Genomic DNA, 16,873 nt, shown 5'->3' with positions numbered 1-16,873 from the left:
CTACGTCATAGGTGACGAAGCCGGCCTTTTTTATCAAAACAATACTTGTACGTCGCCCGTCCATTCTCATGATTTCCCCCGAACATACGATCATCGCCTAAGTGGTCCATATCAAGAAAGTCTAACCCGACACGACGCTCAACGCGGAGTTCGACCTTCTTCGTCGAGATCTCCCCCGCGAGCTCGTGTCCTAGACACCACGTCTGTAGGTCATATCCACCACAGATTCCAATCGTCAGAGAATATAGTGCGACCGGGCGTCGATAGCGACGATCCCCGTGAACTCCGTGCATTTCTGCCGCGGAACCCGGTCAAGGGAACTAACATCCCAGATCACAGGTTGCGACATGGTTCCCAACGTGGAGCTCGATTAGAACTCCCGAGGTCTCCACCGAGGGCCCATGCCGTTGTTACCGATCCCATCGATCATACTTCTCGACATGGCGCCCAACGTGGGGCTCGATTCGAACTTCCGATGTCTCCACCGAGGGCCCATGTCAATGTCGATATGGCCGATACAAACGATCATACTTCACGACATGTGAGACATAATTATTTCAAATTTGTGTTAGAGGAAATAGGAAACCTGCTGACTTTTATAATCTTTATAAAATGTGTTCACAATCTTTTAGGATTTTTTGCAATAATTGTGCTAGTGGTTTTATTCATTTTTGTCTTACGTAATAGTTTTATGACATAAATACTTCAATTATATACATCTAAGGAACTAATATAATTATATAAAAAATATAATATAAAAAACTTAGTATATTTATTATAACTTATGAATGAAAAAAAACGGAATATAAAAAAAAATTGTTGAAATACCCTTTATGTCTCCGGTTAACTGTGTATTACTGATTTGTTGACTGATAATTGTTTAATTAAAACTTTAATACAGTGGGTGAAATAAAATAAAAGAAAATGTAAATGACACTGTTCGATATTGATAGCATAGTCCAGCCGTCTTGGATCTTGGATGTTTGGATCCTGTTAACGCGACGTATTTACGTACATGCGCATTGCGCACCGGACATTTAAACTGGCCTTTTAAATGGGAAGTGCACGTCATCTCTCTCTAATTTTCGCTTCTTTGTCTTACTGGCACATCTGTATCTAATCTGTGCGTCTACTAAACACGACACAGCAGGCGAACTAAACAAGCTAGAGCTATGGTAAAAATATCAAGGGAAAGGGAAGGATGCCGGGGAAGGGGAAAGGGAGTTTCAAGGTCGCAGGTTTACCACAAGCGCGGCATAAAATCAGTCTCGTTTCTTAATTGTCACACCTCGTATGTTTGTAATTGATAATTGTTTATTTATGTTTTTTTGTTAGACAAAAATGAATTTATGAAAATAACCTGAGAAGGGATAAATAATAAGATTTCTCTACCTGTCCTTTTTTTTGTTAAAAATTACGCTTTTCGGAAAACTCAATATTTCACCAAGTTATGTGAAAACAAAGTACAAACCTGAAATGTACGATTTACTGTTCATAACGTATAAAGCTTGACCATAAGCCACAAATTAAAGTAATAAGTTAGAATGGAACTAACATGGGGGTGCCCAAAATATTGTAATTTAATGAAACTTAACCTATAGGTATGCAAAGTTGTACCAAGGCGGAGTTGAAACTTCAAACTGAAGCTCCAAATTTCGAAAAAAAAATATAAGAAATATATCAAAGAAATTTTAAGAATTACTGTAACTTCTGCAAAAGTTGTCCATATGTGTTAAACTTATGCAGGATTCCAGGAACATAATGCACTAATGCAAAAAATTAAAGAGTCAAAAGAATTTCCGAAATTTTTCCGTGATTTTTGACAGACTGTATTTAGGTGAAAAATAGTCGTATCGCGAATTAAAAAAAAAGCATTTTGAAGCTCTAAGATTCTAGTTTTTAGATCTTTCGGTCGAAATGTTTTAGGAGCTACGGTTACCATGCAATTGGAATAAATAGCGCGACAAAAAAATTTTGCAAATTTTTATTTTCTCCATGCTCCACGGACTTGGAATTTTTTTTTCAGCTAAGCCATTCCTTGGACCATATAGCTTGTTTATTCAGCTTCAATTCCCTTTTTTTTTTTAATTTCGATACGACCATTCATCGAAATATCGGACTTTTAATGGAAAAGGATCCTTTTGTCTTCAATCATCCATCGGTGTCTCGGCGGCAAATGGTCGTACAGAGAATTGGAGCGCAGTTTCGAAAACTGAAATAAATTTCCTATAACATGCTGCCGCAACTTTTTTTTTTTCATCTTTTACACGAATTTTAAAAAACAGGAGAAAAGGGGTCTTTTATGGTTTTTTAGAAAATTAACGGCTAAATTAGAAATATTCACGAAATGACTAATGTAAACATGACTTTTACAGCTCGATATACCCAGAAGAACCTTGTGAAGTTTCATCTCGATCTAGCCTCGGATCTAGCGAACCGTTTCTTTGTTTCAAACAGTCAAACTTTTAATAAAAATTAAAGGGTCACGTTTTTTGAGCTTAAACACTTCATAATCATAATTAAAATGGAAAAAAAAATTTTGTTAAGGTTTTTTTACAGTATTACCGCAAATAACGTTTAAATTGATGAAAAAAAAAATCGAAAAATTTTCGGAATCATTTTTTGTTTTTTTGGAAAACCTTTCCGGACATTGAAGAAAACAAAATCCATTTGTTTCTAGCACGGTTCGGCTTTTCCGTCCTATGTTTCTGTCCATCAACTTTTAATCAATTAAATTGATCAATTAAGTTGATGACCCAAACCAGATTTCGACCCCGATTCATACCGTTTTTTATATAATATTCACAAAAAACTAATTGGCAATTACGATTTTTCTTATTTATATATCACAGATTCTTTCAATTTTTTTCCAACCAAATAATATACAAACAATCAAAAAGTTATGAAATTAAATTATACAAATCGTAACTATGTCATATACTGTATACGTCTAAATTAACAAAAAAATGGTTTCTTTAAATATGAACGAAACTTCCTTTTCGAGAACATTTTTCTCTTTCAAACTACCTACTTTAAATTTAACTCACTATTGTGCGAAAGGATTAAAGACACAAACTGGTTTTGAGGTAAATGATAAAACAGATCGTATTTGGGTAATAATTACCGTTAAATGTGTCAAAACATCAAGTCATTTTTGAAAAATAAAAGTAGTAATGTTATCTACGAATGAATCAAAATATTATTTCATACATATTTTATTACATCTTATATCTCTTATTAATTCGTGACACAAAGTTTGGCCAAGCATTTTTAGTGCACCCTATATTCGAAATTTACGTCTTTCTTTTCGAATTACCAGTCAAACTCAAACCTGAATAATAGTCCTAGATATAGTAAAGAATTGCCTTATAAAACTTAAAATACCCAGTATTTATCAAAGTATGTCGGGCTTATCTTCGGGTCACGATCTAAACTTTTTATGTGTACTTTTCCAGGAATTATGTTCTTGTTCCCCCCAAGGAAACATATAGTGTTTTTCTTATTTATGTCCCTTTCGTGTCGCAGATAAATGCGCGTTAAAACTTTGGAATTGCTGCAATAAAACGGCGAGAATATAAGTGGGCTATCTTCTACAACTACAAATCAATGGCATTTAATCCAATTTTATTCGACCATAATGTAATATGGCAGGTCAAATTGCAAATATGAAAAATGTTGCAATTATGAAAAACATACATCAGAGTGTTGCAAAATGTTGTTCAGAGAATTCTAGAGCAGATTCTACGTAAAAAAATTCGAAAAAAAATTCTATAAACGTAGGTCCGCAAATGCTTCGTTTTCGAAATAGAGGCTGTCAAAATAAAATAAAAAAATATGTTTTTTTTTGATAACTTTTTATTGAAAATCGTTTAAATTTGAGCCAGTATATTTATGGTACGTAGGTTATAATTTGTTGTAATCGATTGCTTTTCAGATCCATCAGGGGCGTAGATATGATGGAGTACCTATTGATTTATGACCAGAAAATCCACCCCTCTGGTTTTTCTACTGGTTTTTACATTATGTTTAGGAACCTCATTTATTTTAGAGCAAAAAGACCTCCTTGCACATTTGTCATTTAGCGAGTAGCTTTCGAGCTATTGAAGATTTTTAAAAATCATGCAAATAATTTTTAAAGAAACGTTAAACATTTAGTATCAAACTCTTGTATCTTGATTCTTATGTATTAAAATATAAATGTCCAAATTTACAAGAAAGTATTAACAATATACTCACTTTATTAACATTGTCAATAACATATCGATAGCAATAATATATCCTATATATTTCGAAAACGAAGCATTTGCGGACTTACGTTTATAGGATTTTTTTCGTATTTTTGGATGTAGAATCTGCTCTAGAATTCTCTGAATAACATTTTACCCTGTATATTGCTAAATTCCTTAGAAATGTGTAGCTGTTTAGAAAAAAATTCCCACCAGGTTTCTAACAGATTTAAACGTAAATTTAAAATTTTGTCATTGGTATTTTTTTTAATCTTTTCCAATTAAGGGATCTTTAGTGATTTTTCTATTATTCTTTTCACATTGTATTTAATGAGTTTTTTTTTCCTCACTGCCAAAGAAATAATAAATTACATAAAAATGTTATTTTAAATGGATATATAATATAATAAATCAAATAAATAATATCTCTCTGTAAGAAGATCAATCAAAGAATTGTTGTTTATAATTATCGTATCACGTTGAAATTTAGCCATCATTTGTTTTGTTAAGCCCTAAACAACCGAATTTGTGTTTTTTATGCCACATACTTGAAATATTTTAATTCACAACTTATTCATATTAGAATATCGAGCTTAGTGCGATTTTCTTTTGTACTTTTTAGTTCTTCGCAAGAAATACCCCTGTCAAAATTCGCTAACCCGCTTCATTTTCGAAAAAGCACACAAAGTTATAGTTTTCTGTTAGTGTTTTAAACTGTAGAATAAGATAGTATATTAAGTAATATACCTATTATTTAATTCTACCTATAATAGTAAAATAAAGTATTGATAGATATTATATTATTATCGCCACGGTAGCGCAGTCGGTCGAGAGTGCGGTGGCAATCATTTCTCGGCTAGGCTTCCTACTCTGGTCCGGGTTCGATCCCCGGTGTCGGCACTGGCAATGTCGATGGATAATGGGTGTTTGTCCGCGTTTTTTCAAGTGTAGCCCCCTTCCTCACAAGCCTTTGGCTTTTGGATTTGGGGGTTGTCTCATTTCTGTAGTGTGTTTTTTTATATACTGCGTGTTCATTTGAAAAAAAATATCAAATTTCACTGCTTTCAAAAATTATACTTGATACTTTAACTTTAAAGAAACTAGTTTGTTAATCCAAAAATTGTAGTTAAATACGTGGATACTTTTGCAGATATTCCGTCAAAGATTAAAATAAAAAATAATAAATCTCCTTGAAAACCAATGTTTAAGAGGAATATTCAATAGCCTTGATATTTTTGCTTAAAATGAATTTAATAAAGAGTTAAAATAACTGAAGCAGAAATTTTAAACATCCAAATTCGATCATTCAATAGGATCGTTTCCATAAATTCAATATAAAATGTTGTACGAGCATATACTTATAAAAAAAAAATAATAGAAATTCAAGAAAGTAATATTATAATTAGCTTCCGAACTGCTCTACGAGTTATAGTTACATTTGGATACATTTCATTAAAAATTTGTACTGCATATCGATTTGAAATATTACCGATTCCGTAACATTTCACAAGATAAATTCGTTGCTCCAGGCATTATTAATAAAAATTATACGGTGGGCAGTCAATAAAAATAAATATGTTGACTTTGACAAATAAACTTGAAATAAATTTCAATCAATTTTAATGTCAACGTATTGTAAGCAAGTGTTCTTAGTGCATACCAATTTTCTCCAAAATTAAAGAACAAATCAATTTTCATTGAAATCACTTCAAGGTTGATATTAATTTCAATGTTTTTACAGCATAGGGCTGATTGAATGAAACAATTTTATTCAATCGACTTGTTTCAAATTTTTCAAATAATATATTTTTATAGAACCAATTTCCTGTTTCTCTTCACCCAACTTTCGCCAAATGCGGAAATCCCTATATAAAACCGGAAATGACATCGCTAAATAAGATCGTTGCATTTTCCAGGTTAGGGCCACCGGCAAAATGTATGCCTGTAAGAAGTTGGAAAAGAAGAGGATAAAGAAACGAAAAGGAGAGGCTATGGTCTTGATAGAAAAGCAAATCCTACAGAAAATTAACTCGCGGTTTGTAGTGAATCTCGCTTATGCATATGAAACAAAAGACGCTCTGTGCTTAGTTCTTACTATAATGAATGGTGGTGATTTAAAATTTCATATCTATAATATGGGTGGTGAGCCCGGACTGGATATTGCGAGGGCTAGGTTCTACGCAGCGGAGGTTGTATGCGGATTAGATCACCTACATCAACAGGTAAGTTTCTTGAGCAAATTTTATAATATACTTAAATGAATTTTGACATTTTATGCGTATTATCATTTAGTCAAAATAACTTTTACGTAATGTTCAGGGTGTCCATGTAGTAAACTTTTTTTTATAAGCGCTTGATGTCAGAATAAAATTGAAAAGACCATTCAATTTGAAAATCGTTAATTTGAAGTGAAAAAGTTTTAGCTCATGTCAGTGTATTTTTTTATGGAACACATAGGCTGGCTGTTACAAATTAGCTTCTCACTACAGGGATCTCGGAAACGGTAAGAGGTACGAAGTAGCTTAAATGGGTGCAAAGTTGCGTAATCAGGGGACCAACATTATGCCTCTACAAAATCAAGGCTAAAATGATTAGTTTTCGAAATATTTGAAAAAAAAAAACGAAATTTTGGAAATCCGTTTTTGTTTCATTTCAGCATTGTTTGAGATGATATTGAAATAAGAAGTACACTTTCTCATGGCCACTTTTTGCCCTTTATCGAATGGCATAATCAATTTTTATATGTAACGTTTCGTCTCCCAAAGACCATCATCAACTTCATTTTTTTAAATACAACCCTAGAAATTTTATTACATTTTTTGCAAACCTTCATGACCCCACATACTGTACTGCCTCAGCCCGAACCAGATTCAAACGTTTTGTCTCGAAAAATTCATCTTCAGTGTATTGGTTCCAAATTTATCTAATTTTTTTTATTTGGATTTTTTTGTTTATTGAATTATCGTATGCTGTGTGTCGTTAGATCCTGTCAAATCCATATAAAATTTTAAACTATTACCACCACGCATTAAAATAAAACATTATTAGAGTTGTATTCCCATGTCCATAGTTATTTCTAGGCTTCTCAAAATTCAAACAAATTCCGATCTATTTTTTTTTCAGGATATTCATACAAATACATCTGACATGCTCTTTCACAGTTGCGGTTACAGATATAATAAATTCCGATAATATTACGCTGATCTTCATTTTCACCCTTTGCCAAAACGAAAATGTTTTTGAACATTTACTGAAATTTTTTAAGGAATTCAGTTGGCGTTTTGGTTGTTCATATGCATTTTTAAGAATTAATTTGTCATAATAAAATTAAAATTGTAATAATGTTTTAATTTTGACGCAACAACTTATTGAGTTATGTATGACCAAGTGATGATAATAGTTAATAATAATACATGTTTTATTGTAAGGCGTGGTGGTAATAGTTTAAATAACTAGATGGATTTCACAGGGTCTAACGACACTTATAATGATAATTCAATAAACAAAGAAATCTAAATAAAAAATTTAGATCAATTTGGAATGAATGAATACACTGAAGATTAATTTTTCGAGACAAAACATCTGAATCTGGCTCGGGCTGAGGCAGTACAGCAGTGGATATCATGAAGGCTTGCAAAAAATGTAATTAAATTTCTAGGGTCGTATTTAAAAAAATGAAGTTGATGATGGCCTTTGGGAGACGAAACGTTACATATAAAAATTGATTATGCCATTCGATAAAGGGCAAAAAGTGGCCATGAGAAAGTGTTCTTCTTTTTTCAGTATCACCTCAAACAAGGCTGAAATGAAACATAAACGGTTTTCCAAAATTTCGTTTTTTTTTCAAATGTTTTGAAAACTAATCATGTTAGCCTTGATTTTTTAGACGCATAATGTTGGTCTCCTGATTACGCAACTTTGCTCCCATTTAAGCTACTTCGTACCTCTTACCGTTTCCGAGATCCCTGTAGTGAGAAGCTAATTTGTGACAACCTGTATACAACCCCAAATTTATTTCAACTTTAAAAGGTGCATTGCCAAGTTGTGGTCTATTTTTTATAAAAAAAAAAATAGTTTTTAAGAATTCATAACATACATGAAGGGAATATAATTATTTTTTATAAATCCTTACTTTTTAGTTTAATAAGTTTTATACATAGTACCTTTAAATATACTGTTCATTCTAATGAGAGAGTTGCAATAGAAAATCCTTTCCTTTCATTTTGAAACTGCGATTTCTTTTTGTAATTTTTAAATGTATGCTTATTTTTTGTATTTCCGATATTCGCAAGTATTAGGGATGTTACAAATTTATTTTTATTCCTTTAAGTTGGTTTTTATTTTAGATTTTTTCTCATATTCCACATTTCGTACGATAAAACATTTGTTTTAGGCTGTCTTATGATCTTGCGCCACTTATTGTCTGAAGTTATTTATTTGCGCTATAGTTTTAGTTTTTTATTTATTTGGGTATTTTTCCACGTGAAGAAAATTAAAAATTAGTGAAATAGACCCTGGCGTCAAAAGGATAAGTCAAGGGTTATTATTATAAACATAGTTCTACTTAACCAAAAATCTCACACTTTAAAAAAAATAAAATAGAAATTACAGAATACACATCACTGTCTATCGCGCACTGTAAAGTCGTGACGTTTCGGCAATCAATCTATTTTCGTTATTAAAACTTAGAATGACACTTCATTTTAAGTAAATTATAATAATAAAATTAAATTAATTAAAATAATAATAATAATAATACATGGTGCCGCAAAAAATGTTTATTATATAGCAGTGAATTTTTTTATAGAACAAAATGAATTTTCTGTTCTAAAGTGAATCTTCCCTATGTCCTCTATATAATCTGTCAAAACTAATTTAAAACAATGTATTATTCCAAGTTCTGATAATTGATTTTTGGTTAAACAAAACTATATTTATAAAAAATAACCGTTTTGGTGCAAGGGTTTATTATTTTTAATTATTTTTTTGCACTAGTTTCCTGGCTCATTTTCAAAAAAAAAAAAATGGACCAGTCGCGCCACAAGCGTAAAATCTACACCACACTGTCACTCTTTGTGTGTACAATGTGTGTGTGTTCATTATTGAATAACCCGGAATTTGTCTGTGCCCCAAATTCGACTGTTTTGCTTGTTGACATACCCACTAATGCAAAACGCGGCTCGTCGCTAAATATAATTTTCTTAATAAAATCACCGTGCATTTATCAATTCTTCAACACCCAATCAATCAACTCCGGAGCATTAAATGGTCGTCTTGTTTCAATTCTTGGTTTAACTGAATCTTGAATGGATGCAGACGCAGATCTTTTATTAAAATCCGCTACATTGTACTTTTTGAAATGTTTAATTGTAGTGACTGACAACTCACTTAAGTTACAGTTTTTCCGCCACACTGTCACTCACCGTAGCAATATTTTCGGCTAAACGGCCAGTACGAGAACGGCCTGTTTTTTTATTGTCTGCAACCGAACCTGTTTGTTCAAATTTGGCAACTAATCTTTTCACAATGTTTCATTCAGGACATTCCTTCTATCGAAAATTCCACGTAATTTACTCACAGTCTCAGCTACACACCCTTCGTATTTGTAATAAATTTTCATAATCTTTATTCACTCATCCGTCGTATAGTGCTCCATTTTGTCTAACTGCAACGTATTTACCACAACATGTGACCCGTATAATGCTGCCAACTGTTTGGAATGAAAACGCCACACAATTCAAATCCTGCAGTACTTTTGGGACACCCTATAGAAGAAGAGGCCACTAAATGGAACTGCTGTTTTTAATTTTTTTTTTTTTTTGTTATAGGGCATTGTGTATAGAGACTGTAAGCCAGAAAATATACTTCTTGACGATGCAGGTCATGTTCGGATCTCAGATCTAGGTTTAGCTGTAGATATACCAGAGGGAGAATCTGTTAGGGGTAGAGTTGGAACTGTTGGTTACATGGGTAAATATTTATCTGCATTGACTTGATTTATCACTAATACTTCTTTTTATTTATAGCACCAGAAGTCATAGACAATGAAAGGTACACCTTCAGTCCAGACTGGTTTAGTTTTGGATGTTTACTTTATGAAATGATAGAGGGGCAAGCTCCTTTTAGAGCTCGAAAGGAAAAAGTTAAACGTGAGGAAGTGGACCGACGGGTAAAGTCTGATCAAGAAAAATATTCAAATAAGTTTAGTGAAGATGCCAAATCTTTGTGCCAACAATTATTAGCCAAGAGTCCACAACAGAGGTTGGGTGGGAAAGCGGGAAGGTGTGGGGCAGTGATTATCAAACAGCACCCATTTTTCCAGCCTCATATTAACTGGAGAAGGTTGGAAGCTGGTATGATAGATCCTCCATTTGTACCAGATGTAAGTACATTTCAATCAGATTGTATCTTCCTCCTCTTTAATGTTATATTCTTATTTTGTATTGATATTCTTTGATTTTCAAACAAAGGAATGCCCCACTAGTCTAAATAATTAATAATGTTAGGATTATAGAACTTACATTCTTTCAAAGAAATATACGAAAGTTAATGAATCACATATATTCAATTAATCTTCAAAATTTATTTTGTCTCCTTCAAAATAGGCTCCATTTCAAGCAATACATGTTTCCCAACAAACCACCCTTTTTTAAACACATATTCCTGTATGGACTTCAACTCCTTCAGCAATTTTTGTTTAATGACTTCTGTTGAGTCGAAACGTTTTCCACAAAGTGGTAATTTGAGTTGGAAAAGAGGCAAAACTCAAGAGGGGTTGCTTGATGACATTCGGTGCATTATAATGGTGCAAAATCTAAGAATTGTCCTACCATAAATCTAGTCTTTTGCGTCGGATACTCTCTCTCTCTCAAACACCTCATAATGCCCAGATAATATTCTTTATTGACTTTTTCTCCATCTGGAAGGAATTATTTGTTGACAACACCACGATAGTAAAATAAAACATTAAACATGACTGATTTTTGATCGACTTTGATGTTTTTGTTTGGTTTCGGCTAATTAGAAAAGCGCCATTCCAAAATTTGTTGGCTCGTTTGCATGTCAAACTCGTAAACCCATGTCTCGTTACCCGTTACAGTGTGTTGGATGAATGTAAACTCCGAATTAGCTCATTGAAGTATGTCTTCAGCAACATGTTTGATGCTCTTCTTGAAAAAAGTTCAATTCTGTTGAAACCAGCCATGCTGGGAAGTTTTTCATACCCTCAACATCAACAAAAATGATTTGTAAGATATGTTTGGTCATATGTCAGCTCTTTCAATCTATAATGACGGTTTGCAAGCACCATTTCCTTCACTTTGTCGATGTTTTCTTCAGTTGAAAACGAAGGACAACCAGAACATGGCAAATCATTAACCACAACTCGACCATGTTTGATTGCTTTGTAACATTCGTACACTGGAGTTTTCGATAAAACTGAGTTACCCCTTTCTCAACATTTCCAGTGTATCTAAAAAGTGTATTTTCAACTTAGGTTATATAAGCGAAATTCCGAAAAAAATTACCATTTTCTGTAACACTATAGCTGTTGCGCCCCCTAACGATGAAGTTACAAACTGAAAATATTTTAAATCAATTTCTTTTGGCCGTATTTGTTAATAGATTTTTTACCCCATATCGTAGCACGTCTAGTTTCCTATATACAGCCGCTCCGTACCGTTAATGGATCACCCTGTATAAGAAAAAATGTGATATAGGTGGTCATAATAGTTTGGCCAGTTATCATAATAACGTTCCTTCGAAACAAAGCATATATTGAATAAATCAATCTTTCAATATGTCGGTACTTACTTATTCTTAAGTTTGCAAGTGAAATGTCTCAGTGAAAATTTGCACTTTTCTGTTATTAATATCCATCAAAAGAGTATTTTATCACTTCAAATATTTTTTCTACAAGATCTAGTGAAGTCTGAATTAAACAGTTAATTTTCTAACAATTTTCCAACCAGCAAAAAAACCTCTGTTAACCAAAGAACAGAAGATATAGGCTAAAATGGATTCAGGAAGACCAGGAATAATGAGCCTAAATTTGACGATTATATGAATTTCACATGAAAACATTCATCTTTAGACGCTTATCATAATGACTATTCATTCTGAAAAAATAAAGCTTCCTTCATCCAGTTGATCAGTTATTGATAAATAATTATGTTTTATTGTTGGCATTATTAACTCATAGAAATACAGAGAGATACAAGTAAGTGCCAACTAAACCATATTTTTTCTTATATATCTATTATGTCTTAAGTATAAAATTTTCGGTTTTATATGGTGAAAATATATATTTTAATATTATTATGGCAATTTTAGAAAAATGTTTTGCCATTTCTGCAAGCTTCATAAACTTATTCAAACATATAATTGAGAATTTTAGCCAACTGAACTATTATGAGCTTGGTCCTATACAGAGTGTCTCAAACTCCTAGTCCCAGAGTTGCTACTGGATAATAAAAAACGTGAATAAAAATTTCAGTTTGGGGTTTCAAATATGACCACTTAGGCTTGCCGTTGAGCCAACTATATTATTTTTGGAACTTTTGGAAATGCCTGTTTTGAAGTTATGAAATATATTTTTCACAGAAACATACCCATTTCATTACAAGCTTTGCTTTAACTTCGCCTGTACGAATGTTTAGTTCACATCTTGCAAGCCAAATTTGAACCACTTCCTCTCAAGTTACGACTTTGGAATTCTGATGACAATTTTTTTTTAACTTCACGTGTATGTATGTTTAGTTCAAATTTTGAAAGCTAAATTTGAACCACTCCCTCTAAACTTACGACAATAAAATTTATTTTCTTAAAATTTTCTTGTGAGTGGCTTTTTTCAAATTATGTAGAGAAATGGTCAAATGGGCAATATTTTGTGAGGGGGTCTTATAAACATTGTTTTTGAGAAGTTCCTATAAACAAAAATCTAAGAGGATCAGGTGTGGAGACTTCCCTGAACCATTAATAACCATATGGAACCATTAATCCCTCTCCTTCCTTCTATCGTGATATATTTCATCTAGATAATTACAGAAAATAAGTGTTATGTGAGGTGGAGCTCTGTCTGAAAATGATCTTGATTGTTTTAGGGTTGACAAAGTGTGGGTTTTCTGTTGCCCAGTTATATTCGCTTCTTCTGTTAGGCAGGCTATTGCTTATAAAACGACTTTCATCTGTCCAAAGAATGTAATTAAAAGCTCGCCTGTCCGCATTCGATGAGTACCGTAATTTGGGGAATAAAATTTATCCGTTTCTCGATAGTTAGTTTAATCGTTTTAAATTGTGTAACTAGTCATGATATTTGCTACTACTCATAATTCTTTGAACTGAGGACTTATTCAAATTAATTCTCTACTGGCTTGCCTAATTGAATGTCTCGAATTGTCTTTAAAGTATTGTAACATCTGTGCTGTTGCATTGTCATTGCAAGCTCTTTTTCAAATTGATTTTCCTTTTCGATTACAAAATGTACTTTGGTTTTCTCGAAGAGTCTTTTCCAATCTTATAAATATTTTGTGATCAGGAAGTAGGCGCTCAGAATATCTTTCTGGATAAATTCCCACAACTCTTCTTGCATTTTTGGGTTTCTCCATAAATTAAGATTATATCAACCTTTTCATCGTGCCTTGTTATATTAATTGAAATAAGCTGTTCAAAATAAGAACAAGCAAAATATTTCAATAGTTGACAAGTTATTAGACAAATTGCTTCACAATAATCAAATTGTCTATTGCATTCCATGAAAATCGAATTAAGTGATAGCTAATTCGATTTTGTTCGAGATACAGTTGAACTCGCTTGTAACGAGCAGGGGATATAACGAGCACTTGGTTATAACGAGCAAATTGAAATGTCCCTTCCGAATTCCCTATGTAAGACGTGTATTTTTGTTCATCTATAACGAACTCGTATATAACGAGGGCTTGGCTATTACGAGCTTTGATTTTGGTCCCGCGCAACAGTGATCTCGGCTATAACGAGTTATCGTAGAACCAGTTTTTACGCACATGACATCAAATGAACGCAAAAGCTTGTTATGACTAGTAGAAATAACAACATATCCGATTTTGACGTCTTTGACTTAGTTCAGTACGACATGGTAGACGAAAACCTCGAAGTGGCTGAATTCCCAAATGAAATTCCATCAATAGATGAAGAAAGTGATGAAGAAGAGACGGGAAGCGATGAGGTTACAGTTCCTTCGACACATGAAGCCATCTCTGCGTTAAAAATCATAGTATCATACGTCGAATTCAAATATCCGGAAAACGAGCAGTTCTTAAATGCCGCTGATCGGTTGCAAAGAAATATCAGTCAGGAAATATTAAGCAAAAGAGTGGTGCAGAAAAATAATACAGAATTTTTTCGTTAATAATAAATGCTATGTAATGTAACTTACCTACAGTTATACGTATCTATGTTATGTAGATAAATAATATTATATGTTTGAAAATAAAAATACAAGTGCAATGCAGCTATAATTATGTTTCAAATAATTTTCAGCATAGTTGGTGACGGCGACGTCTATAACGAGCACTCGCGTATAACGAGCAAATTTTGCGTTCCCGTGAATGCTCGCTATAACCGAGTTCTACTGTATTTAAAATACGAGTAAGCGTTTTCACGTTTCTAGTTGTAACTTTTAAATGAAAAGAGATATCAAAAAAGTTTTGTAATAAGAGTTTATCGGAACAACTCTGTCTGTCCTTCCAATATGAAATGAAATGGGTATGTTTCTGGGAAAAATATCGTAACAGGCATTTCCAAAAGTTCGAAGAATTATATTTTTGGGTCAAAGGCAAACCTAAGTGTTCTTATTTAAAATCCCCAAGTGAAATTTTTATTCGCATTTTTTATTAGCCAATAGCAGCAGTGGAGCATAGAGTTTGAGACATCCTGTACATATTGGTATGTATGACATTCCCTTTCATTATCAAACATTTCTTGTTCATTCAGTTCAGTGCTTCAACTTCTTTTTCTGCTATGTATTTTACTTTACATTGTGTTTTATTTTTATTGGTACTCAAAATGTTTAATACATACATGTTTTTAGTATACTAATTTTTCAGTTGGAAATTACCTATGTAAAATAATATGATTGAGGGATGTACGTACATTCATGGTTGTGAACAATATTTTTTATTTCTTTTGTAGCCTCATGCAGTGTATGCGAAGGATGTACTAGATATAGAACAATTTTCAACAGTGAAAGGTGTAAATATAGACGAAAGTGATTCAACGTTTTATAGTAAATTTAACACGGGTTGTGTGTCTATACCATGGCAAAGTGAAATGATAGAAACGGACTGCTTCAGACAGTTAAATGTGTTTGGTCCTAATTGTTCTAGATCACCTGATTTAATTTTGCAACCAGTAGCAGTTTCAGAAAATGAAGGATGTTTTCCCTTTAGGCGAAAGGTAAGACTATCTTTAATAGGAAAATATTTTTGCTTTTGAAACTCTGTATTCATATAAGTAGTATTAACACATTGAGACTATTGGAAATACTTTTTATATTAATTAATTTTGTTAATAGTTTTTATCAATAAATTGATCCAGAAGTTGGCAATTTTATATTGGTGCTTGTTAGACAAAAATTTTTGTAAATTTAATTAACTGTAATTCTTATTCAGTAGATATAGTAGGATCCTATTCGATGCAAAGTAGAGCAAAAAATTGTCAGCCTTTTATCAAAGAAAAATCGTGTCAACATTTTTAGGAGGCGTAAGATGAACCATTTCAAATTGAATGTTAAATCTGAAATACCGCTGCATACACACTGTGTTCTGGTACTAGCTGTAGTCGGCCAGGTGCATCGAGTGTACGAAGTGGTCGGTTATACGTCAAATACTAACCTGGCGAGCTTGATCGTAGAGCAGGGAACAATAAACAGTGGCGCGTACAGAGGTGAAATGTAGTACATATGTGGAATTTAAATAACGAATTGGATTTATAATAAATTACATTTAAAACAAATAGTTTATGAGAATAAAGGGATTTTTGTAGGAACAGGGTTCCAGACGTGAACTGATCTCTTCATCGCACCCCATTACGATTTTTTTTTTTATAAGGAGAACGAAGTTTCAAAGCAAAAACCTTGTATAACAGATATACTATAAATATTTACAGAATGAAAACAAAATATAAATCCTATGATATGATTCTATCAAATGAAAACACTAACAACAATTCTCTATCAATCTCAACAAAATAAGTTATTTTTCTATCAAACAAGAAATATTAACAAATTACAAACAAAATATAAATTCTATGATTCATGTACTGTATGCCGAACTGCATTTTTCTCATCTTCATTTAATTAAAGTTATATATTATATAATATATTAATATATTAAAATTTAATATTAATTTCTTCTTTCCACCCCCTTTTTTAGGTTTCTTAACGTCTCCTTCATTTTTCTTCTCTCTTAAAATTTTGAAAACAGATAATTTGCTTACTCCAGTATATCTAGAACATATTTCCACCAAACCAGTCTTCAGTTTCATGGGATGATCCTTTTCTAAAGGGTTATAGACATTTAATATTATCGTTTTTTCTCTGTAACTTAATATAGATTTTTTTGTACCCACAGCAGTACATCCGGCTCGCGAACATCCAGGCACCGCCTCCATTT

At 32.6% G+C, this 16,873-nt stretch overlaps 1 protein-coding gene across 1 annotated transcript in view; it reads left to right on the top strand.

The window, feature by feature from the left end:
• Positions 1-16,873, top strand: part of LOC108906035 (G protein-coupled receptor kinase 2) — a 168,926-nt gene that overhangs the window by 144,641 nt on the left and 7,412 nt on the right. Inside the window, exons 4-7 of the mRNA XM_018709177.2 lie at positions 6,143-6,448; positions 10,055-10,196; positions 10,253-10,608; positions 15,393-15,656. Coding sequence (XP_018564693.1) covers positions 6,143-6,448; positions 10,055-10,196; positions 10,253-10,608; positions 15,393-15,656 — 1,068 coding nt within the window. The remainder of the gene's footprint in view (positions 1-6,142; positions 6,449-10,054; positions 10,197-10,252; positions 10,609-15,392; positions 15,657-16,873) is intronic.

The sequence above is a fragment of the Anoplophora glabripennis genome, unplaced genomic scaffold, assembly GCF_000390285.2.
Source record: "Anoplophora glabripennis isolate ALB-LARVAE unplaced genomic scaffold, Agla_2.0 scaffold209, whole genome shotgun sequence".
NCBI lineage: Eukaryota > Metazoa > Arthropoda > Insecta > Coleoptera > Cerambycidae > Anoplophora > Anoplophora glabripennis.
This window is presented reverse-complemented; position numbering and strand designations above follow the sequence as displayed.